This window comes from Schistocerca gregaria, chromosome X, assembly GCF_023897955.1.
Source record: "Schistocerca gregaria isolate iqSchGreg1 chromosome X, iqSchGreg1.2, whole genome shotgun sequence".
In the NCBI taxonomy this organism is placed as follows: domain Eukaryota; kingdom Metazoa; phylum Arthropoda; class Insecta; order Orthoptera; family Acrididae; genus Schistocerca; species Schistocerca gregaria.
Window position 1 is genome coordinate 872,681,753 of NC_064931.1, and position 24,019 is coordinate 872,705,771.

General features: G+C 39.8%; 1 protein-coding gene across 10 annotated transcripts in view; it reads left to right on the forward strand.

The window, feature by feature from the left end:
* Window positions 1-24,019, forward strand: part of LOC126297613 (biotin--protein ligase) — a 429,285-nt gene that overhangs the window by 199,366 nt on the left and 205,900 nt on the right. For all 10 annotated transcript variants that reach the window (XM_049988622.1, XM_049988625.1, XM_049988619.1 and 7 more), the window contains one exon: window positions 21,946-22,099. In XM_049988622.1, the coding sequence (XP_049844579.1) occupies window positions 21,946-22,099 (154 nt within the window). The remainder of the gene's footprint in view (window positions 1-21,945; window positions 22,100-24,019) is intronic.

The window sequence follows — 24,019 nt, forward strand, 5'->3', positions numbered from 1 at the left end:
TGGTGGAAGGCTGTGTGGCGTACCACAAATGTGTGCTCTTGTTATTGCGCATTGCATCGGGTGTGTCGAGCGTGAAGTACTACCGGAAGCTTCATTGGGCACAGCACATTGCACTTCAATTAGGTCGACGAGACGGGCCTAACCGTGAGCGATCCCACTTCTGACACCAGATGTTAATGTGTTTGCTCCTCCTCCTGGAGAAAGAGTGACCGGTTGTTTCAGAGGTTTTATTAGAGCTAACTGCAGCACCCTGGCTCTAGATCTTGTCAGTGGTCCTCTGTGTTGCAGCACTGGTGGAGCCTCACATTCTAGCTGTGTTGCCACGTCTTCACTATGACGAGCATTGGAGGTTGCCTCCTACAGTAAAAGCTTCTGTTAATGTGTCAGGATTGGCAAAGAAGGGAAAGCAGTGGGCACCGATTGATGTGATGAAGTTACACATTTTATGGTAGACACGATGGTTTATTTCAGTAAAAAGTGGTTGAAGGCAGGCCTAGAGAAACTGCCGAAACTGAATGAGCTGCTGCCCGAGAGAGCAGGAGAGGAGAGCGTCTAACTGGGTCGGAAGCTGCCAGCGGAAGAGAGTGGACAGCGTGTCCGCTCCTGGCGGCTGGCTGCTGCTCCACCCCCACGTGACCACCTCCAAACCTTCCTATCGGACAGCCAAATTGTAGAGGCACAGTTCGTTAGTGTTACCTTATCGGCGACGTATGGGTTTAGCTGCTGACGGTTCGATGCGCGAGTTTCGAAGTGGTTCTGTCCGGTATAAAGCAACACGACTTATGAGCTGAAACTAGCTGCCAGGCAAAAGGTACTTGTAAACATCAATTGGAATATAAAAAAATTAAATTTTTATAATATTACATCCATTCACTAATGGCCCCCACTGTACAGTTCGCAATCATCGAGCATGTCTTCAGTTTCCTCGGATGAGATGTGTGCATTCTCAGTCTGCTACTCAGGAGTGTAGGAGCATGTCTTACAGAGAATGTGGACTACGTCTCTGCATTTTTATCTTCTTGATCGAGGGTCGTAATCCTCAACTTCGTATATGCTGTCTGACAAGTTATGAAGAATATGATATGGCATAAAGTAGTGCTTTGATATCTTTCCCAATAGTCCCATTTTCCGTTAAGGTGTAAAAAGCCATACGAAGTCCCCTGGGCAGTAACTCTCTAGCTGGGTCTTGGAATTAAAATGCTGTTGTTTCTCTCCTGGGCCTCCAGGGTGTGTGTGAACCAGTTGTCTTGCTTCTTTGGTCTTGATGATGAAGTGTTTCATGTAATCATCCGGAATAACATCAGGTTTATATGGGAACAGTGTGTGTCTTGTCATTGTGGCATCATGACCATATAGCAGAAAGAACAATGTGAAGGCTTTAGTGTCTTGCTTCATTGTGTTGTATGCAAATGTCATGATGGACAGTATTGTATCCCAGTCTCTCATTCGCCACGAATGTACAGTGAGTCTTGCACTTGGAAAGTGCTCTGGAAGCACGAGCTATCACCTTTTCAGCGTCTCTTGTTGAATTTGTACTAGAACTTGCACTTATCCCATAACCACCTGCATCAGTGTGAAGTTCTGTGCTGGCATTTGCACCATACAGTGGTGGAAGAGGAGAAGATGTGCTCCTTATGGACAAGGAAAGATTTTTCTTGCCCCTTGTTCCAAGAAAACTTGGTGTCTCCCTGCAGTACTTCATGCAAGGAACATACCTTGATACAAAAGTCCTTTATGAATTGCTGGTAGAACAAACACATTCTGAGGAAACTTCTCACACCGTGAATGTGCCAAGAAGTTAGAAAATTTGTGACTGTGTCTTAATTTTCTTTGGATCAAAATGAATTCCATTGCCATCCACTGGGTGCCCCAAGATTTTTATTTCTTGGACAATTTTTTGTGTTCAGGTGGAGGCCTTCAGTATGAACACACTTCAGTACCTTTGTCAGGCAGCTTGCAGATGTTCTTCAAATGTCTTCAAAGAAACAGATTTCAAAGACACATTGTCTCTTTAAGGTGTCAAAGCAAGTTGTCCTCCATATATTCAGAGGTGGCTGTACATTATATAGCTCAAACGGCATAACTTTGAACTCATAGGAACCAGTTATGAAGGCAGTCTTTTCCCGGTCACTCTCATCGACCTTGATTTTCCAATAGCCGTAGGCTTTAGCCTACCTGCATGCCCATAGTTGAAAATACTTTGTTTCTTTCAAGCAGTCTAATATATCATCAGTGTGTGAGTGGGTTGACATCTTTTTCTGTGGTTTTGTTTAGTCATCAGTAGTCAATACAGTAAAGCTGAATCCCATTTTTCTTCTTTACAAGGACCTCAGGAGAGAACCAAAGACTCCCTGAAGGTTTAATGATATCATCTTGCAGTATCTTCTCCACTTCCCTCTGGATTATCCGTCATTCAGCCGATGACACCCTATACAGGTGCTAATTGGCGGATGATGCCCAGCGTTGATTCACTGTTTTGATGTTGGCTGCTTGGCCTGTCTTTTCTCCCCTCCAGATTTGAAAACATCCAAATATTTGCGCAGAATGGCTAACGTTCGGTTACACTGTTCCTCGGTCAAGCCTTCCACCTCTGTGTTACCGGTAGTGGTAGCAGAGCACTATTCTTCATTGATGACACTAAGCTACCTTCCTGGAATGGTTCAACTCTTCCATCCCGTGTCGTGTATGTCTGCGACAGTTAGTGATCTCGACCATCTGCAGTTCTTACGATTGTCGCTAGCATCTAGATTTCTTTTGTGAGCGTGAGTATCTTTTTGCAGTTGACAATAGTTGTATAATTGTAAAATGTAAACTTTCACGGCCGGAACTGTCATGATTAATAAAATTCTTTTCCGGGCTCTTATGCCGTGGTCTGATGGATTTCGCATTGTAACCCGACGTTTCGTCCCCATCTGCGGAGGACATCTTCAAGGGGGTTCGTGGCTTCTGTTAACTTCCGAAACACACACTGTCTCACTACTGACTGCAGCAAATTTTTGTTTTCGCGTGCTCCCGCGCATAGGCGTGACGTCACATGTTTTGAATACGCGAGCGCAATTGGCCGTTGTCGGTTGCCGCCGTCCGCTGTGGCTATCATCCCATGGCGGAAGACTGGTACACATCTTCTTCAGCACCGGCATCCAGATGTCATTCAATTTCACGCCCTCCTCCTTCCTATTAAAATTCCTGGGGTGTTTCATAATCTCTATAGCCTCTCTGTAAAGCCTTTCATGATATCCGCTTGTGGCTGCCAGTACTTGAGTTCTATCAAAATAAATGTGGTGGTCTCCTGACTGCAAAGCGTGTTCCGCAACAGCTGATCTATCAATCTCTCCCCTTCTACAATTGCCCTTGTGCTCTTCTAGTCGTTTTTTGACCGTTCTTTTTGTGGTACCCACATATACCTCCCCACAACTACACGGGATCCTGTAAATTCCTGCTTTTTCCAGCGGTTTACGAGCATCCTTAGCCAATCTCAGGTGTTCTTGTATCTTCCGGGTAGGTTTGTAAATCACCGCGATATTCCGTTTTTTCAATATTTTCCCTATGCGGTCAGTGCCAAGTTTTTGACAACGCTATTACGGCCGCATGTGGGACGATCGGACTCCTATATCAAGAATTCTGCACATTTCATCAGTAAATTAAGCGGCATAGTGGTCCAGCCGGAGGACATGTTAGTCAGTTTCGATGTGGCATCGCTATTTACTATGGTTCCTCTCAATGAGGTGTTGCAACAGCTGAATAGAATTTTTCCTCCCGACATTGCAGAACTATTTAAATATTTCCTTACGACGACATATTTCAAATGGAACGATGAGTTCTACGAACAGACTGATGGCGTGGCAATGGGGAGCCCCTTAAGCCCGGTTATAGCTAACTTTTTCATGGAAAAATTCGAGGCGCAGGCTCTAGAAACTGCAAACAAAAAACCGAATATCTGGTTCCGCTACGTAGATGATACGTTTGTGTTGTGGAGGCATGGCAGAGAGGAACTAGGCCCCTTTCACAAACATCTAAACGGTATTAATCCGAAGATTCAGTTTACCATGGAGGAGGAGGCAGAAGGGAGACTAAATTTTCTGGATGTGCTAGTTTACAAGAAACAGGATGGTAGCTTAGGCCATACAGTTTACCGGAAACCCACGCACACGGATCGTTACCTACACCGGGATTCGAACCACCACCCACAACAAAAGCGAGGCATAATAAAAACGTTGGCGGATAGAGCGAGGAACATCTGTGAACCTGGGCTACTGGATACGGAACTGGAACACCTCACTGATGCATTACTCAGGAATGGTTACTCTGCTGCTGAGATAAAAAGAGCGTTAAGACCGCCGCGTGAAAATCATAGCAATGCACAAGCGCTTGCAAAATCGAAAGTTTTCCTGCCTTTTATTAAGAACGTCACTGACCGCATAGGGAAAATATTGAAAAAACGGAATATCGCGGTGATTTACAAACCTACCCGGAAGATACAAGAACACCTGAGATTGGCTAAGGATGCTCGTAAACCGCTGGAAAAAGCAGGAATTTACAGGATCCCGTGTAGTTGTGGGGAGGTATATGTGGGTACCACAAAAAGAACGGTCAAAAAACGACTAGAAGAGCACAAGGGCAATTGTAGAAGGGGAGAGATTGATAGATCAGCTGTTGCGGAACACGCTTTGCAGTCAGGAGACCACCACATTTATTTTGATAGAACTCAAGTACTGGCAGCCACAAGCGGATATCATGAAAGGCTTTACAGAGAGGCTATAGAGATTATGAAACACCCCAGGAATTTTAATAGGAAGGAGGAGGGCGTGAAATTGAATGACATCTGGATGCCGGTGCTGAAGAAGATGTGTACCAGTCTTCCGCCATGGGATGATAGCCACAGCGGACGGCGGCAACCGACAACGGCCAATTGCGCTCGCGTATTCAAAACATGTGACGTCACGCCTATGCGCGGGAGCACGCGAAAACAAAAATTTGCTGCAGTCAGTAGTGAGACAGTGTGTGTTTCGGAAGTTAACAGAAGCCACGAACCCCCTTGAAGATGTCCTCCGCAGATGGGGACGAAACGTCGGGTTACAATGCGAAATCCATCAGACCACAGCATAATAGCCCGGAAAAGAATTTTATTAATCATAATAGTTGTATAGTTTTAATAAGATACCTCTTGCCTATAAGAACACAGCATCATCTACAAAAAAAATAAAAAAATATATGGAAGACTGCTTACACTTCCAGCTAAGTCATTTAAATTGTGAATAGCAGTGGTACTGTGCACTTCCTTGAGTCATGCTTCATGTTAGGTTATCTTCCTTAGAGAAATTTTCATCCAAAATTACATACTGAATTCTGCCTGACAAGATTCCTGTATCCAGTCACATGTTCTGACTGAAGACTCGCTACTTTAATAGAATTCGAAGACCAGCTTGAGAATTTTGTCAGTACGTAACTTGGGTAATTTAGATGGATAAGTGTCAAGTCAGCAATCAGATTGGATGTAATCTCTCAGCCATTCGTGTAAACTTAATTGGGCTTGCTGCTTTAACAATATATTAGTCCTGTAACAATGTGATGTTTGACCATATTTCATATTACACTTTAAATAATGGAGTAGGCTGGCTGAGTTATGTTACAAGTTGTAGTAATGCAATGATTCACAGGGTGTATACGACCTGGGACAACCGGGAGATCCGGGAAAAACCCGGGAATTTTTTCATCCGAGAGAAAACCGGGAAAAACTCGGGAATTGTCTAGAACTCTGGGAATTTTTCATTGTTTTAGTTTTCAGTTAAATTTTTGTAATTTTGACTGGGAAGAACCAATACTCTAACAAAGGATATTACTGTATCCCGCTACAGCAGAATAATACTGCAGCAACAAAGCATGAAGAAGGAGAAAAAAAACAAAAAAAAAACCTTAAGTTGCTAAGGAAATGCGCCGTATACAACAACAAAACAGTGCTCATACAAGCGTCTGCCAAGAGCAAAGTGTACCATAGGCTTTAGGAAGACGTGCAATGCCTTATAACAACAAATTGCCTCCGATGAGCGTGATGTGACAAATGCTTAAATTAATTAGCTTGAGCTGTTGCGAGCGGACTCTTGAGTCGCGTATGAGTAGTACCTTCTCCCGCTTCTGGTTACAGAGGTGTGGCTTATTATTGCCCCGGTTCGGAAATATGGTAAATCTGGGGCTGATGCACAGAGCAGTCTGAATTGGGGTGGGGAGTCTCCACGTGACCTGGGAGTTTGTTGTTTCCCCTTCGTTTATTGCTCTCACGTTAAATGATAAACAAACGGATTTTTTAGGCCGGGAGCTATCAAATGAATTGAAATACGTGTGCATAATTACGGAAGGCTAAAATATGTTATTAGTTTCAGATTTTATTTCCACCTTACTGACAGTCAATAATTAATCGCTTTACAGAACAATGAAGTTATTTTTGCCGGTTTGCTAAAGAGATTTGGCTTAAAATTAATCTTTTCTGCTGAGGCAGCCAATTTATTTGAAACGAATTGTTTAATTGGCTAGTTTCAACTGTTTACTGCATTTCAAGTGCACGTATGACATTGTGCATAATAAAGAACCAAGCATGAGATAATACAGTACTGGTACTCCAAGAATATTTACATGCGAATGTGCATTTTAAGCTGAATTCGGCGTTTTAGTATGGTTCACGAAATTCTAGCGCTCTTGAAGTATCGTCTGATGCATTTTTTTTAATGACATATGTAGGATCTTTTAATGTTTTACACGTACGAACATAGGGGCTCCCTGCGTCATCGTAGCTGCGCAAGCGCGGTGACGCCTGTTATCTGGTGCTCTCTCGCAACTGTTGAAATGAACCTATTTCTAACAGGTCGCGGGAAAATATTGCGAATGGTGGTTTGAAAAGCGTTACATTCAAAGCAGATTTCCTTTTACGCAAGATGAACTATGTGTGAGAATGTACGATGAATGTCTTAAATCACAAAGCGTTTAACTCTCATTTTAAAAACCAACTCTTTGAGGACGACCGTTTAGCAGAATTTCGAGCCCAGAAGATCAGACATTAGGTCGTTATTAAAAATTTTACTGGCACATTTGTGTCATGTTCTTAAAGTGTAACACGCACAAACATTATACGTGGAAGCTTAGCTTCTCTTCCAGCTTATTAATCTTGGAGACCAATATTATATGTGAATGCTATGTATATTAATTTAAACTATTAACTTTTCTTATTTGTGAGTTCGCACTACTGAAGAGTGATCTTGCTGTTGGCTTTACTGCATCATGTGTCCTCAGCTGGCGAGATCACGTGACATGAGCAAAAGCACATCGCAATCTCGTTGCAAAGTTTCAGAAAGTGCCATGCGGTGTCTGGTGGAATTCATATTTAAACCTTCGTAATACGAAAATATGCAGCGTACATATTGCCGCACATCAAAGGTCTTTCAAAACGTGTTTTTCTGCCCTGAGTTTCGTTTTCTAAAGTGCTGGGAAATTCTACTCCGGTATATAAAACCATAAACATTCAAAGGATTGATGAGTTTTACTGTGCCGAGGAAGAGTATACTGTCACTTAACACGGAAAAAGTGTATTTTTAACCGGGAATATTTTTCCTTGTCCACGTATACACCCTGGATTCACCACCTCAAATTGGATTGACAAAAGACTATTCAGTTTGCAGACCACACAATCCTGAATAATATTTTGCACGTCCTTTGTACGCTATACTTCTCGACCACAATATTATTGCACTTGGGCATTATCGGAAACATGTGGTGCTGTTATGGTAAACAAGTAAAGTGGTCACTAAGGAAAATACATAATACTGCCAATGCTTTCAGTTCAGTTGTTATATACGAGTGTAAGTCAATTATTATCCGCAAAGTAGTTATAAAATTTTATTGTAATCAAATAGGAAACTTACAAGGACATCATTTTTCGACGTAGTCTTGTTGCGTTTCAATGCACGTGGTCCATTGTTGTACAAGCTTCCTGATGTCCTCATAAAAGAAGGTTCTCAGTTGAGCTGCGAGCCAGGAATGCACTGCTTCTTTCAGTGTTTCATCCGAGGCAAATCGACGGCCCCTTAATGCCAGTTTGAGTGGCCAAACAAGTGATGGAAGGGGCAAGATTGGCACTAGATGGAGAATGATCCAGTACTTCAAATTTGAGTTTCTGGAGTGTTTCAGCAGTGTGGTTAGCAGTATGCAAACGGGCATTGTTGTGCAACAACACGACATATTTTGACAGCAATCATCTGCATTTGCTTCGAATGACAGGCTTTAGCCTGGCAGTAAGCGTCTCATTGTAACTTACACTGTTAATTGTTGTGCCCCTTTCCCCATAATGTTCCAGTACTGGACCGCATATGTCCCAAAAAACAGTAAACATCAGTTTTGCTGTGGACAGTTGGGTCTTCAACTTTTTCTTGCACAGTGAATTTGGATGTTTCCATTCCATGCTTTGCTGTGTACTTTCTGGCTCGTAATGATGGATCAATGTTTCCTCACCAGTAATGATCCTGTCTAAGAAGTTGTCCCCCCTGTTACCATAGTGCTCCAAATGTTTTTTGCAGGTGTCCAAGCACGTTTGTTTATGCAACTGTGTGAGTTGTTTTGGGACCCATCATGCACAAACTTTATGAAACCCAAGTCTGTCCTGGATGATTTCGTAGGCAGAACAGTGACTAATTTGCATACAATGGGTCACTTCATCAATAGTTAATCGCCTGTCTAAGAGAATCATTTCACGCGAATGCTCAATGGTTTCTTCATTTGTGGCGGTAAACGGTCGTCCAGCTCTTTCATCCTGCGTAACACTTGTGCGACATTTTGGAATTTTTCAATCCATTCATAGACGCTCCGTTCTGTCAAAACACTGTTCTCGTACTGTACAAAAAACCTTCGATGAATTTCGGCCCCTGATACGTCCTCCGACCACAAAAAACGGGTCACTAAACATTCCTCTTATTTGGTGCAAATACACAGCGGAGCAGCCATGTTTAACAGCACTGCAGTAATAACGAAACGAACCTAGCAGCTTGAAAATTGCAACGATATAACAACAAATAAACAAAGCCTGCGTCATCAACGTAAAATGACAGTATTACCAAAATAAATAAGAATGTAACTAAATTGTGGATAATAATTGACTTACCGTCATACAATCATTAATTATTTATTTATTTCGTGTTCCATAGATCCATATGCAAACATATCCCTGGATATAGAACGAGTCAATGTTTTTACAGATTATTGTTTTGTGCACAGATACATTGATCTTATCATTAGATTAAAGAAACTGTGAAGTTTAGCATATACCCATACACATTATTTACGATACAGTACATCTGAAAGAATATACAGTCATACATAAATTTGGGTATTGTTCTTAAGTTATACAGGTGTCATATACAGACATACATAAATTTGGGTATTGTATTAAGTTACACTGTACTTACAGAGTATAATTAATCAATTGTAGAGGTCACACAGTAAGGTTTAAGCACAAACAAGAGATTCTATGCATTTTTTGCTAAGAAATTCATCAATACTGTAACAAGATTCATCTAAAAGGAACTGCTTCAGATTTTCTTTAAACTTTGGCATGTTTCCAACCAGTTCTTTAATGTGCAGTGGGAGGGCATTACAAATCTTGGTGCCACTGTATAAAACCCCCTTCTGGACCATGCTTTTCGTTTTTAGCTCATAATGGATATCCAGTTACTTCAGGTGTTATAACTGTGGTATGAGCTATTGATTTTGATTAAGTTGCTATTTTTTGAAACAATGCACATCAGGGAAAAACTATATTGGGCAGGTGTTGTAAGGATTTGTAGAGCTCTAAACAGATCCCTGCACGAGTGCCTAGGATGTACTCCACACATAATTGTTATTGCTCGCTTCTGTGCATGGAACACTTTTTTTGCTGTTGGTTGATTTCCCCAAAATATTATACCATAGGCCATAAGTTGGTGAAAATAGCCAAAATATTTATTGTGCTCATTTCCCTAGTGTCTGAAATTATTCTTAAGGCAAACATTGCTGAGCTTAGCCTTTTGCACAGATCTTGAATATGGTGGTGCCACTTCATTTTGCTATCTGTGTGCAGACCCAAGAATTTGGAGGACTCAACCTTCAAAATCTCGTGCTCACCCATTTTTAGGTTCATTTCATTAGTAACATTTGTGTTAGAAGATAAATGAATGTAATTTGTCGTTTTTAGGTTGACTGTAAGGCCATTGGTTTCAAACCAGTTTCTCAAATCTGCAAAAGCTTTATTTGCAGCCTCTTTTAACGCATTCCCTGAGAGATTATTAACTGATAAAGTGGTGTCGTCAGCAAACATGTGTTTTCCCATATTCTGTACATAGTGCTAAGTTATTTATAAATATTAGAAAGAGCAGTGGGCCCAATACTGAGCCTTGAGGTACTCCCGCAGTAATGGAGCCCCATTCTGAAGATACCTGGCCACCATGCAGTCCTTTCACAATCACTTTCTGCTTTTACCACACACATAGGATTCAAGCCACGTGCCTACGGTTCCACCCATTCCTAGGGTCTTGGCTTTACTCAAGAGAATATGGTGACTTACACTGTCAAAAGCTTTTGATAGGTCACAAAATACTCCAACCATCATCATATTATTTATGGCTTCCATAACATTGTCAACAAAGGCATGTATTGCATCCATGGTTGATACCCCAGGTGCAGTAATATTTTGGCTGACTAACAGAGATTCACAGCATCCACTGAGAAGTAAAGCTTTCCTCTTTTTCCCCATTCAGCTGTATTATCTACAAAAGCAGAGAGTAAGCTTTGGGATGTAAGGGAAACCAGAAAGTTGGTTCAAACTGTAACAAAGATAACAAGAGCGAAATCTTGTTTTTGTTATGTTGGTGGATATTGTGTAATGCTCTAAGTAAACTGTCCACATGACCTGTAGAATAATTGTGTGCTTTCATAAATAATCATATCATGCATGTTTCATACAAATAGATCACCCGAAGTAATGTGATATCATGGAAATATTTGTTTTGTATGCAAATATCACCAGCATAAACTCATCTAAAATAGGTGAAGATTTATGAGATGTCTGGTCTGTCATTTTCAGCAGTAAAGAAATGGGAAGCTGGATTCAAATTTGCCCTCTTGAAGATGATACATGTGATGGATGTTCTAAAATTTCATTCATAGGCGAAAAATCAAGCCAGTTTGCAGTACAGTATTGGACAATCAGCAGTTAGGGTCTATCTGATACAAAAAATCATATGACATATTTTATGTAAAGAGCTGTGTTAGTGAAACCTAAGTGCAAATTAGGCTCTGAATTTGATGAATGTTTAGTTTAGTGAAAAGGGTGTGGCACGCACATACAGTCACTCATCTGTAGCTGACCAAGTGTGGCACATAGAAACATGCCACAGAAAGCTATTTATACTAGCTTTCTTGAAGCTCATGCTCTTGTTCTTGCTCTTGTTCTTTCTCTCACTTTTATTCTTTCTCTCACTTTTATTCTTTCTCTCACTTTTATTCTTTCTCTCGCCGTTACTCTTTTTGTCACTCTTTCTCTTTCTCTCGCTTTTGCTCTTTCTGAGTCTTGCCATGGCCATGAGTGTGGGCACTTCGGTGTCTGGATTGTTTTTACATTGTAGTAGCTTCAGTTTTCATTCCATAGACCCAAAAATGAGATGACTCTCATGGGCGTGGAATATGTCAGAAAATATAACGTACAAACATAGAAAATTTGAATATAATACTGACTTCCCTGCTCTTTTGTCAGGAGATTGTCAAGATGTGGATAAATTATAGTAAACTGGAAGTGCTAATATTTACAGAATTAATACACCGTGAGAATGAAACATAGTTATGTGCTTTTAATAAATTTATCATATGCAAAATACCTATTTTTGAGTGTTGTGACCAAGTGGTGTAAAAACTGAAATCTGAGAGACATTTTTACTTAAGCTGTTCTGACAGTCTCTTTTAAGACATTCATGTATAGAGTAGGAGAACTTTCCTACCAAAAAGTCTTTCAAACTCTGTTTAAACTGTGCTTTATCTTAAACCAAGTTTTTGATGATTACTGGCAATTTATTGAAAATGTGTGTTCCTGAATATTGGACCCATTTTTCGAACAAGGTAAACGATTTTATGTCTTTATGTAGATTTTCCTTATTCCTAGTATGTATGCTATGGATTGAGCTAGTGGTTGGAAATAGAGACACATTATTTGCAACAATTTCTTATAAGGAATAAATATACTGAGAAGCAGTGGTGGGAATACTCTGTTCCTTGAACAGGTCTCTATATGATATTCTTGAATTTCCACTACAAATGAGTCTCATTACACACTTTTGCACTCTGAAAACTTTATTTGGTTTGACAAGATACCACATAATGTGATGCCATATGACATAATATAATGAAAGTAGGCAAAATATGCAAGGTTTTTTTTTTGTATTTTTGTCTCCTACATCTGACATTTGTATTGCAAATTCAGACTTCTTTAGGCGCTTTGGCAATTCTGTACTATGGCCTTCTCATCTGGACTTATTATCGAGTTGTAGTCCCAGAAACTTAACACTGTCTACCTCTTCTATCTGCTTGTCTTAATATATTATACACATGCTGCAAGGACATCTCTGGAGATTCTTAACTGCATGTGGTGGGTCTTTTCGAAGTTTAATGACAGTGAATTAGCTCTCAGTTCATTTTATTGTATTAATTACTTGATAAGTAGTACAAGGAAGTGTCAAATTAATTGAAATTTTTTTAAGCTGTCGTGCTCACAAAAACATTGATTTACATGTACAGGGCTATTGCATTCTACAAAAATAAACCTAGTGTCTTTTCTGTCTCTTCGTATTGCTTGACTACATACATGGTATGTTCTTTTGGTGTGCACACATAAACATACCATAGTTTCTTTTTTTTCTTGGCATATGACTGCATACATGGCATGTTCTTTGGGTCCTGGACCCTTGTGCCACAGTCTGAGATACTGGAAAATTAAAGTGCCTCTTTGTGAGATGCCATGGTGTTTCATTTGATGGGGATCTTCCTCCCTTTGCAGACTTTCTGGGAATGCTGTATTTGTCAAGCAACTGTCTCACTAGCTCCAAGCAAAAGTGTATTAGCTGTGGTTTTTTTTACCAGTTCTCATTTGGTAAACGACATGGGCATTCAGTACAGACTGGTCCAGGACATGAAAGAAAGTTTTTTAGTACCAACAGAGCTGATCTGCATGTCCGTTTTATCTATTGCTTCCATCTTCTAGTTATATTCTACAGCAGTACTTTGTGTCTTGATTTTCTCACCTGTTACTCTGTTGTGGTTCTTTATTTCAACAATTGTGTTTGTATGAATTGTTGAAAGCATGCACACCTCTCTCTTGCCATAAATTATACTGCCAACATAAAATCAGAATGGCGTGATGTGATTTGCCCTTTCTTTAGTTTTGAAGGCAAATTAGTTGAAATGCTTTTTCTTTTTGGCCTAACTGTCCCACAGGCATCAGCTCTATTTTTGTGTAGAAAGGAAAACATGTCAGGGCTTGTAAACATGTCAGGGCTTGTATACCAGTTATCAGGTGAAAGACTGTGACCTTTGTTGAGTTAAGGTTTCTACAGAGTGTCTACAACAGCACCAGATACACCAAGGCCACAGGTAACTTTAATTTCTGTTCTCTTCCCGTGTACACTGTAATATCGGTGCATTTTGCTTGGTATATACTGTTTGAAAAGTTTACCTTTCCACAGCATTACAGACTCATCAGTGCACAAATCTCTGTATGGATGTATAATTAACTTAAGATTCACTCTCAAAAAATTCACAATATCTTTCTTTCAGAAAGCCTATTCACCCTCTCAGCATCTCCCAAAATGTGTGCTTCAATAAAATGGAACGATTGAAGAACTGTCAGAAATATATCCCCAGGCATTACTTTTGAAAAGAGAGGTGTTTCAGTAAATGAGTCTGTAGACCAGTCGTCCTTCAGTCTACTCATTTTTGTGTGAGCTATCAGCATGCAGGCTGCTAATAACTGATTTATCTCTTCTACATTTCTATCTGTCCAATGTATGTGAAAGATCCTTGCATTGTTCATTCACTACCTTGTAAAAGTTGTTAGTTTAACTAGTAGTGTATCCCAACAGTTGCCTTTCAAATATAAGTTCAAAACATTCACTTTTAGTAGGTTCCTCACTCAGTCCACAATGAGGATTCACTCCAGAATTGTTGTTAGAGGAAGTGTAATTCTGAGGTGTAAACGTTCCGTCTGTTAGCCATCTGTACTCACTATTTCTGACTTTGTGCTTCTTTCGCAACTGTGAACGGCCCACTACATGAATAATTTCAACATTGCTTGATGAATCTGTACTTTCTCTTGGTAGTGCCTCAAAGTCTTCATGGTCTTCAAAATCACTACCAGATTCCACAGCTGGATCTTCAGTTTGTAGTATTTCTCTAATTTCATCACTCAGATGTTTAAATTTGCCATTCTCACCAAACACAAAAACACAAGTGCAAGTATTGAATTTAGTTCTTGTAGATTGAACGCACAGGATCTCCAAAATTAAAGTTCCAGTTTCAAAACACTGTATAAAGAGAACCACTGTTCAGAATGAAGTAAGATCTGGACAGCATATTGTTGATGCAGGGTGATATATATCGTGGAACATAATGATAATATGACTATTATGTTGTGCTGTGTGTGTCAGAATATGCACACCAATAGACACGCAGCGCACTGCTGTTCCTCAGTTTGCCCAACATAACTGTCTCTGTGAAGGATCACGAGCTGCTGGTAAAGCACTTTTTCAAGAAAACTGACTGTGTGCCAATAGACCTACAGGAGTTCTGGACACTCAAGGGTATGAAAAAAGGCATTGGTCCAATGTCTGCTAAGGGTCTGGAGAAAATGATTACAAAATTTGAGAAGACGAATTCTTTTGAAGTGCAGAGTGACAGAGAGAGGAAAGCAGGTGATCCAACGTCTTACAAAGATGTGGCCACTGTATTGCAGGAGAGTTCCAGCAGTGCTCTGCAGACATGCAGTGCGTGCAAAATTGCCTAAATGTTGGATGTACCTGCGAGCAAAGTGCATAAAATCCTACGAAACATCCTAAATTGCTGTCCGTACAAAATAACGCATGTTCAGGAGTTGCTTCATGCTGACCAACCAGCAAGAGAAATGTTTGCTCTGGAGTTTCTTGCTCTCATGGTAGTGGACAATGAATGGCCATGGAAAATTCTGTGGGTGGATGAAGGACATGTCAGTATGCAGAAATGCAGAACATGGACAACACAAAATCCACACACACATCAACCAGTACCACTTCATTCTGCAAATGTATATGTGCGGGTGGATATGTGAGTGTGTGTGCGCGTGAGTGTATACCTGTCCTTTTTTCCCCCTAAGGTAAGCCTCTCCGCTCCCGGGATTGAAATGACTCCTTACCCTCTCCCTTAAAACCCACATCCTTTCGTCTTTCCCTCTCCTTACCTCTTTCCTGATGAAACAACCTTGGGTTGCGAAAGCTTGAAATTTGGTGTGTGTTTGTATGTTTTTTACTGTCTCTATCAACATACCAACACTTTCTCATTTCAGCATCTTTGTTTTTTAAACATGTTTTTTTCCCACGTGGAATGTCTCCCTTGAGGAGATGAGTCTTGTGAGTCTTGTTATGTGTACTGTCACTGGTAAACACTATGAGAGTCTTTTGCGCTCTAATGTCATTCCAACCCTTCAAAACAGTGCGGTTATATGAGTAGGATCATTTTTTGCACACTGCACAGCCAGTGAAACAGCTGCTGCAAAGGAATTTTGGAAGTACTAAAATTATCAGCCATCATTTCCCTACAGCCTTCCCATCCAGACAAGGCCATTTCTATTGTTAGACGAGGCTTGGCAGCCTTTTGAGGGGTCAAAATTTTGGGGTTGGCAAAAATTAATTTCAAGTCAAACAGTGAAAAAATTGAGCAAATGAGGAGGAAAAAATGAAAAATAGGAACAATTTATGTACTTCTGTTTTCAAAATCCAGGGTGTATATGACCCGGGAGATCCGGGAAAAACCCGGGAATTTTTTCATCCGGGAGCAAACCGGGAAAAACCCTTGAATTTTTTTAGAATTCCAGGAAGTTTTCATTGTTTTTGTTTTCAGTTAAATTTCTGTAATTTTGACTGGCATGAACCGATACTCTAACAAAGGATATTATTGTATACCGCTATTTCAGAATAATACTGCAACAATAAAACATGAACACGAGAAAGAACGAAATTAAAACTTAAATTGCAAAGGAAATGCGTCATATACAGCAACAAAACACAGTGCTCATACAAGCGTCTGCCAACAGCAAAATGTGTCAAAGGCTTGAGGAAGACTATGCAATGTTCCATAACAACACATTGCCTCCAATGAATGTGACGTCACAACTGTTTACACTAGATTCGTTGTAGCAGTTACAAGCAGGATCATGCGCAATTGAGTAGTACCTTCTCCCGCTTTTGGCTACAGAAATGTGGCTGTTGGCTGTGTAAGCAGTCGCAGCCATCAGCTAGATGCTACCGGGAAAAATTTTACTGGAGCGTCCAAGCTGCTGGATTCTTGCATGCGCAGAAGGCCCAGTTCTGGCAGGGGGGTGGGGGGCAGATTCATACTATTGAGGGAGAAATCTTGTTTCACAAAGCGACTAGCATCCGGCGCATGTTAGTCTATCAATTATTCATATGAATTTGAAACGCATCCCTGTCAGTTTTTGAACATTGTTGAACACATTCTGAGTTGATTTCTGAATCAATCGTAAGTTGATTTGTGAATGTGTGCATAGTGTATACGATGTCTCTGTCAGGTGAATCCTCATCGCATGTAGAAACAAAGTTTCCTACAGACAAAAGGGGCTATATGAGCTGAGCGAAGTAAGGCCGAACGGATGAATTGACAACCGCTGTCTGATTGTGTGGTTGATTGGGTTTGCGAATGATGAGCGTTGTTATAATTAGTAGCTAAATCCATAGATTTAGACTACAGGAGTGGAAATAAACGAATAACAGGTAAGAAAGATTAAGTATTACCTTCTCGGTGTATCTAAGAAAATGAAATTTTGACAGAAAATTTTTTGGCAGATCGCTATACTAGTAAGGGTCAGTTTTACAGTCCCCGGCTAGCAGCCGCTTTAAATTCTATTCTGGAAGAAGCGCGGAATACGCGTTGTACGAACATGTAACAACACCTAACCGGAGAATAATCGCAGGATAACTGAACCAGTGATTCTGGCAGTGGAGTTAACCTGCGAATAATCTTTAACATTGGCAGGAAATGTCACAGAACTAGTGCTAACAAGACAGTTGTTAGAACGAGGTAGGAGAAGAAACCGGGACATCATATAAATTATGGAACAATATGACGATTCCAAGCCTGTATAAAAATTTCGTGCTACTACTGTTCGATCTCATACTTCTGAAACTGGAGCGTATGAATGAAATGTGAAACTACTTCCTAATGTAAGGCTTTTTGCTTGTAGTAGGCCTAATAGAGGCACTTGATATTGGTACTTTGTGAATTATATTCTGTCGTTACATAAAACCGTCTGTGCTAAAACGGTCTCGTTCATTTGGTGTGTATTACAATTGTAGCTGTATTAGAAAGGCCTATTTCATTTTATCTAACAGAGAGTGACAAAATAGACGTAAACAGATCGGGAAACCACACCAGTCTTGGGTCCTATTTGCATTAACAGCTTTTTCAGTATTAGACAACAACATTTCGACTTTTCATGTAGCAAAATATTTCACGAACTTTGATGGAGTAATAGATTCTTTTGCAAGAAGCAAAGCACGCCATATGAAGCTGTAGCAAGATTAAAGAGGAAAAAATTCTAGTAGCCAAGGAGTGAAGAAATGTGTATTGTCTTGCTTGTCTCGTGTCTTTACTGGGTTTATGTATCCTATATTTAATTTTATGTCACACAGGGCAGCAAATTGTTAGCTGATAGGGAATAAAGAGTGCAAATTTTCTGAAGAGGGACAAGATTTCAAACCGGCCAATTGTAAGCAGGAGAGGCACCACAGGACATTTTAATTTCCACTGTCCTGAATATGGTTTGATGGCATCCATTACAAAATATACAATTCCACAGAGCGAAGCACACTGACGTACGATAGAAGAATGCTGTGTGAGGAGGCGAGGCACTGTCCTTCGACACACTTACGACCGAATTACGTCTTACATTTCCTCGAACACACGTTTTATGCATCAGGCTCTTCAGAAAGATGTGCGCTACAAAATGAACATATTTTTGAAAATTCTATTTTTAAAATTTTTGACGTCCTATCTCAAACACTCTAGGAAGTGGCGGGGTATTGCACCGGTTCGGAAATATCGTAGATCAGGGGCTGATGGGCTGAGCAGTCTGAGTTACAGTCGGGTAGTGGTAGTCTCCACGTGACCCGTGTTTACATTTAGTGATTTTACTGTTTCCTCTTCGTTTAGTGCTCTCACGTCAAATGAAAACAAAACAAATTTCTGCTTTCCACCTTTCTGGTAGTCAAGCATTAATTGCCTTGCAGAACAATGAAGTTATTTTTGTCAGTTTGCTACAGAAATTCCTTTTTAATTCCACACACTGTTTGGTGCATTTCAAGTGCACATTTACAACTTCTAGCATGTATGGCATTATGCCATAATAAAGAACCAAACGTGAGGTAACACATTACTGGAACTCCAAGAAAATTTACATCCTGAAGGCCACATTGAAAAGCTTAATATTAGGGCGTGGCCTACTTAACTGGGAATATGGACATACAAATGTGCACTTTCAATGTGGACATTTTAGTATGGGTCTCGAAATTCCGATGCTCTTGGAGTATCCTCTGATGTTTTGTTTATTCTATTAGATAATGTATGATCTTTTAATGTTTTACACGTACGAACATACGGGCTCCCAGCGACATCGTAGCTGTGCAAGCGCGGTGACACTCTCTGGCAACTGCGGAAACAAACCTATTTCTAACAGGTCACGGGAAAATACTCCGAATGGTGGTTTGAAAAGCGTTACTATCAAAGTACAATTCTGGCAGTTACAATGCAGCTGTGTGTGATAACGTATGATGAATTTCTTAAATCACAGAGCGTTTGACTGTAATTTAAAAATCAACTCTTTAATGACGAGCCATTTAGATGAATTTCGAGCCCAGAAAATCAGACATTTAAGTCATTATTAACAGTTTCACGATCACATTTGTGTGATATATCTTAACTTGTAATATGCGCATAAAAGACCAACATTGTATGTGAAAGCTTAGCTTCTCTTGCAGCGTATTAATCTTACAGACCAATATTATATGTTAATTTAAACCATTAACTTTTTCTCTTTGTGTGTTCGCTCTACTTAGCAGTGATGTTGCTATTGGCTGACTACATCACGTGTCCTAAGCTCTGAATACCCGCTGTCATCGGCTGGCGAGATCACTTGACAGGAGCTATGACTGGCCTGAATCATTTCCGTCTTCTAATGAAGGGTACCAAGGAAACAGTCTTGTACAAATAAAGGAACTCTTCTTGGCATTTGTACCATTAACTGAAGCCACTGGTAAAGCGATGAATCACATTCTGCTCCATCAGGTCAGAAGCATGTCATTGTCAATTGAAGACCTACAAGGTCAGGGCTATGATAACAGGAGCAATGTGAATGGCAAGGAAATTGGCCCACAGAAGAAAATTCTGGATAATAATCCATGTGCCCTCTATGTCCCTTGCAGATCCCACACCCTGAACTTTGTGGTCAATGACACTGCTTCATGTTGGTATGAAACAACAGCCTTTTTTGATGTTGTACAGTGGCTGCATGTATTATTTGCTGCATCACCATGTCAATAGGATTTATTGCAATGTTGTACAACATCTTTGACTCTGAAAGATTTGAGTGATACTCGGTAAGCTGGATTGATGCCTCAATGGCCATCAGGTACCAGTTACTGCATGTGGATGATGCGGTGTTTGAAATTTCTGGAGATTCAACTCTCAGAGGCATTTCTGGTGTAGAAGCTGAAGGTCTTCTGTACAGAATATCCTCATTTTAGTTTGTTGTGGCTGTTTAAAATGGCGCAGTGTATTATTTTAAATCAATTTGACCAATAAATTGCTGCAAGAGAAGCAGTTTACTCTTGAGAAAACTAAAATACAGAGGAGTATATTAAAAACCTGAAGAGTGACTTGGAATTTGAGAGAATTTTCATTGGTGCTTAGGAGCTAGCTGGAGAAACTAATATTGGGCCAATTTTTCAGCCAGAGATAAAGAGGAGGAAAATGAAACTGACTGCTTACTCCAAAGAGAAGATCAGAGTAAATTACTGTTTTGTAATGTTCGACAAGCAGTTAGTTCTGTAGAAGAACGATTCACACAGTTGAATGAAACTGCAAGATTATTTGGTTTTCTATACAATATAAGGGACAGCAATATGTTAAACTTTCAAAGTACTCTCAGATTTGTGCATCAAAATGAAAAGAGCTCTAACCAGTGTAGCCTCCCAGTCATGGCACGACTCCAAAGACAGCCATTTGTATGTGGTGTTAATTGCAGCCAGTTGGAAAGACCACATAGATGATATTGTGGGGAAGGTGAACCAAAGGTTGAAGATGCAACAAGTCCACTAAAGAGACAGACTACACTCGTTCGTCCTCAGTTAGAATATTGCTGCGCGGTGTGGGATCCTTACCAGGTGGGATTGACGGAGGACATTGAAAGGGTGCAAAAAAGGGCAGCTCGTTTTGTATTATCACGTAATAGGGGAGAGAGTGTGGCAGATATGATACGCGAGTTGGGATAGAAGTCATTAAAGCAAAGACATTTTTTGTTGCGGCAAGATCTATTTACAAAATTTCAGTCACAAACTTTCTCTTCCAAATGCGAAAATATTTTGTTGAGCCCAACCTACATTGGTAGGAATGATCATCGAAATAAAATAATAGAAATCAGTGCTCGAACAGAAAGGTTTAGGTGTTCAGGAGTGGAATGGTAGAGAGATAGTATGATTGTGGTTCGATGAACCCTCTGCCAAGCATTTAAATGTGAATTGCAGAGTAGTCATGTAGATGTAGATGTAAATGCATGCAACAATAATGTTCTAGTTTGTGTCTGCTATATTCTCTGACCAATGGTACGGAATGACAAAGAATGCTGCCAAGAGTCAACTACTTGTTCAGATATGAAAGGGTTACAATGTACATGGTGCACAATAATGGTGATGCTTCATTGTGGTTGTCAGTCATGGTTGACCGGAAACTTCATGAAAAGTATTTCTGTGCTCACGTTCCCATGCAGTCCAGCATCAGGCAGTGTAACATAAGAATGCCCCATAATGTTGGATATTGCACAATTCGGCCAGCCAGCCAAACAAAGACCCACAATGAGGCCCCTTTCAAAATCTGTCAGGTGCTTATAACACTATCTCACACAAGTTCACGGCATCTCAACACCCGATGTGGTTATTGCCCCTTATACACCCTGTCAGACATGCTAATAACATTAAACGTGATCAACACTACTGCACTCTGGCATCTGTTATACTTGTGACAAAGATTTGCATCTCTTGTCATTTACTTACCTGCCTATGATGTGAACAAAGTTACATTGGTGCTTTGCGCAGGCTGTGTACGATGTGAGCAACACATTTTTCCATGTTTCAGCTTGAGCTCAGACAAAAAGTGGACTGACTAGGGTGACAGTTTAAAGCCAGTTCATAATGCTGTCATATCTTGAAATTATGTTAATTATTTACAGTTCATAGTGTAGCATACAAATGAACTTTTATTTGTGCCTCTTTCACCTAATAAAACAGAGTGTATTTGTGGAATTTATTCCTGACAGGTAGTAGATCTCTAAACATGCCTATACCCAGAAAACAATGTTAATATGTTAATTTTTTTATTCGTTATTGATAAAGGGAATGATTTTTACAGGGAATGCTGCATGCCAAAATTTTTTGAAGAGGAACAGATTGCCTTCAGCTGAGAGAATAAATTGCATTTCGAGTGAAAGGCATTTCCTATACTGTAATCAAATTAACTGTAATACAGTGTTCTGTTCGGATGATGAGCAAGCATGCTCAACCAGGTAAACTCAATATTTTCCAAACCCCAGAAGTGGTATTTTATGGGAAGTATACTATTACACTATAACAATACTGTAAATATGGCGCTTTAGTAAAATTTCATGATGTTCGTCACATACAAGCTTAGTGCTTGTACTTAAAAATCATAATTTTTATATGAAATGTACATTGAGCTCATAAGTTTGTTTTCAGTCTGTCATACTTGTTGCCAAGGAAGATACCTCAGTGACTAATATTCTTTGTAGCTGACAGGAGTGAGATTGAAATTCCCACACAATCACCCAGTTTTTTCATGGTTTCCTACATCATTTAAGGCCTAATGCAGAACAGAACCATTGCAATGAAACAGTTTGTAATATACTTCCCTTCTCCTTTGAGTTTATCAACATAATATGTGCACAGAATAAGACCTGCACTCTGTAGAATCTACAGGGATTATTTAGCCATGAAAATTAGTACATCAATTTACACGGAGATAAGGAATATGCACAGAAACACCCCTACAGTGGGTGGTAGAACAAACTGCCTGGAGAAGTAAGTGGCCATTGCCTGTTGAAGATTGCATAAAAGCACCCTTGTTATTCTTGGATGTCACTGCAGTACATGGCCTCCTGGAATGAAATTCGTTTTCTAGCATTGCATGGCCCTTCTGATAGCAGAATGTCAGTTTATGAATGAATGGATTTTCAGAAATTAATAAATTTCATCATATTTCTGTGTATTTACAAGTTTCATGAAGTCATAGAACATCATGGTGAAACAGCCAAAGACTTTTGAAACATTCCACTTAGAGACCTGAAAAAATGTAGAAAAAGTGAAGAGGGCATGTCACATATAAATCCAAATCAGGGAACTAGTTAGCTATATGTAAGAAATGATTAAATACTGGCAAATGTAGCTGAGAAATGTGAGCTGTTGTTCACAGAAGTTAATTGTTTAGCCAAATTATCAGAGATGGTGTTCCTACCTGTTTGATCTGTCATGGTACCATGTAACTGTACATTGAGCTGTACATGTCTTCCAGGATAAATACTATCACAAACCAGTGGACCTTTACCTTAGTGTTACTCTCTTTCAGCTATATTTGATCGTTTGTAATGTATCCCTAATTTTATTCACTCCAGATCAGTGTTAATTGGCAATCTGCAGTCATATTTGATGATGACTGAACATTGTTAATTGTAGGTCTATTTTAACTTTTCAGTAAGCCATTACAAATGTCCTTGCTAGTGAAACATGGCATGTTTTGCTGCTGCTGGTATATAACTATGTTGTAGAAGGCATTTGTGAATCATACTTGCAGGTAAACCCGCCAATGACAGCCATAGTGTCTGCATAACTGATTTGATATGGCATGCTCTTTGTAAATTGATCATGTGTTGCCTCTTTGCTGTTGGGAAGTATGTTGCTATATCTCATCATGCTACTGTAGCAACCATCCACTCAGTTCTTCTCTTTTTCTTTTAAATAAACTTATCCCTCTCCACTCCATGATAAATGGTAGTTGTGCAGAGTAACAATTGAACTAATGCATTTGCTTTCTAACTTCAACTTTTTGCTTACTATCATGAGGGATTGCATGTGTGCAATAATGAAACGTGTTACCAGTTTTAGTGCCAATGTTTTAATCAAAATAGATGCTTTCAACAAAGTGCAAAATTTCCTTTGTATTTCAGAAATATCATCTGCAACTTGCCTTTGTCCTGCTTAGTTGTGAAAACCATCAGTTATAAGGGAATCTGATTTTACTGTTATTCGCTGTGCTTTTGAAAAGCAAGTTTTACTCCTAAGGAATTTCAAACTAGTTTCATAATGACAAAGGTGTTTTATTTCCCTTTCTTATCCTCTAAAAAAAAAAAATCTTGAAAGATGTTAAACTTCTATAGTGAGTATCTCTAGTGAGTTTCATTCAAAGTGACTTG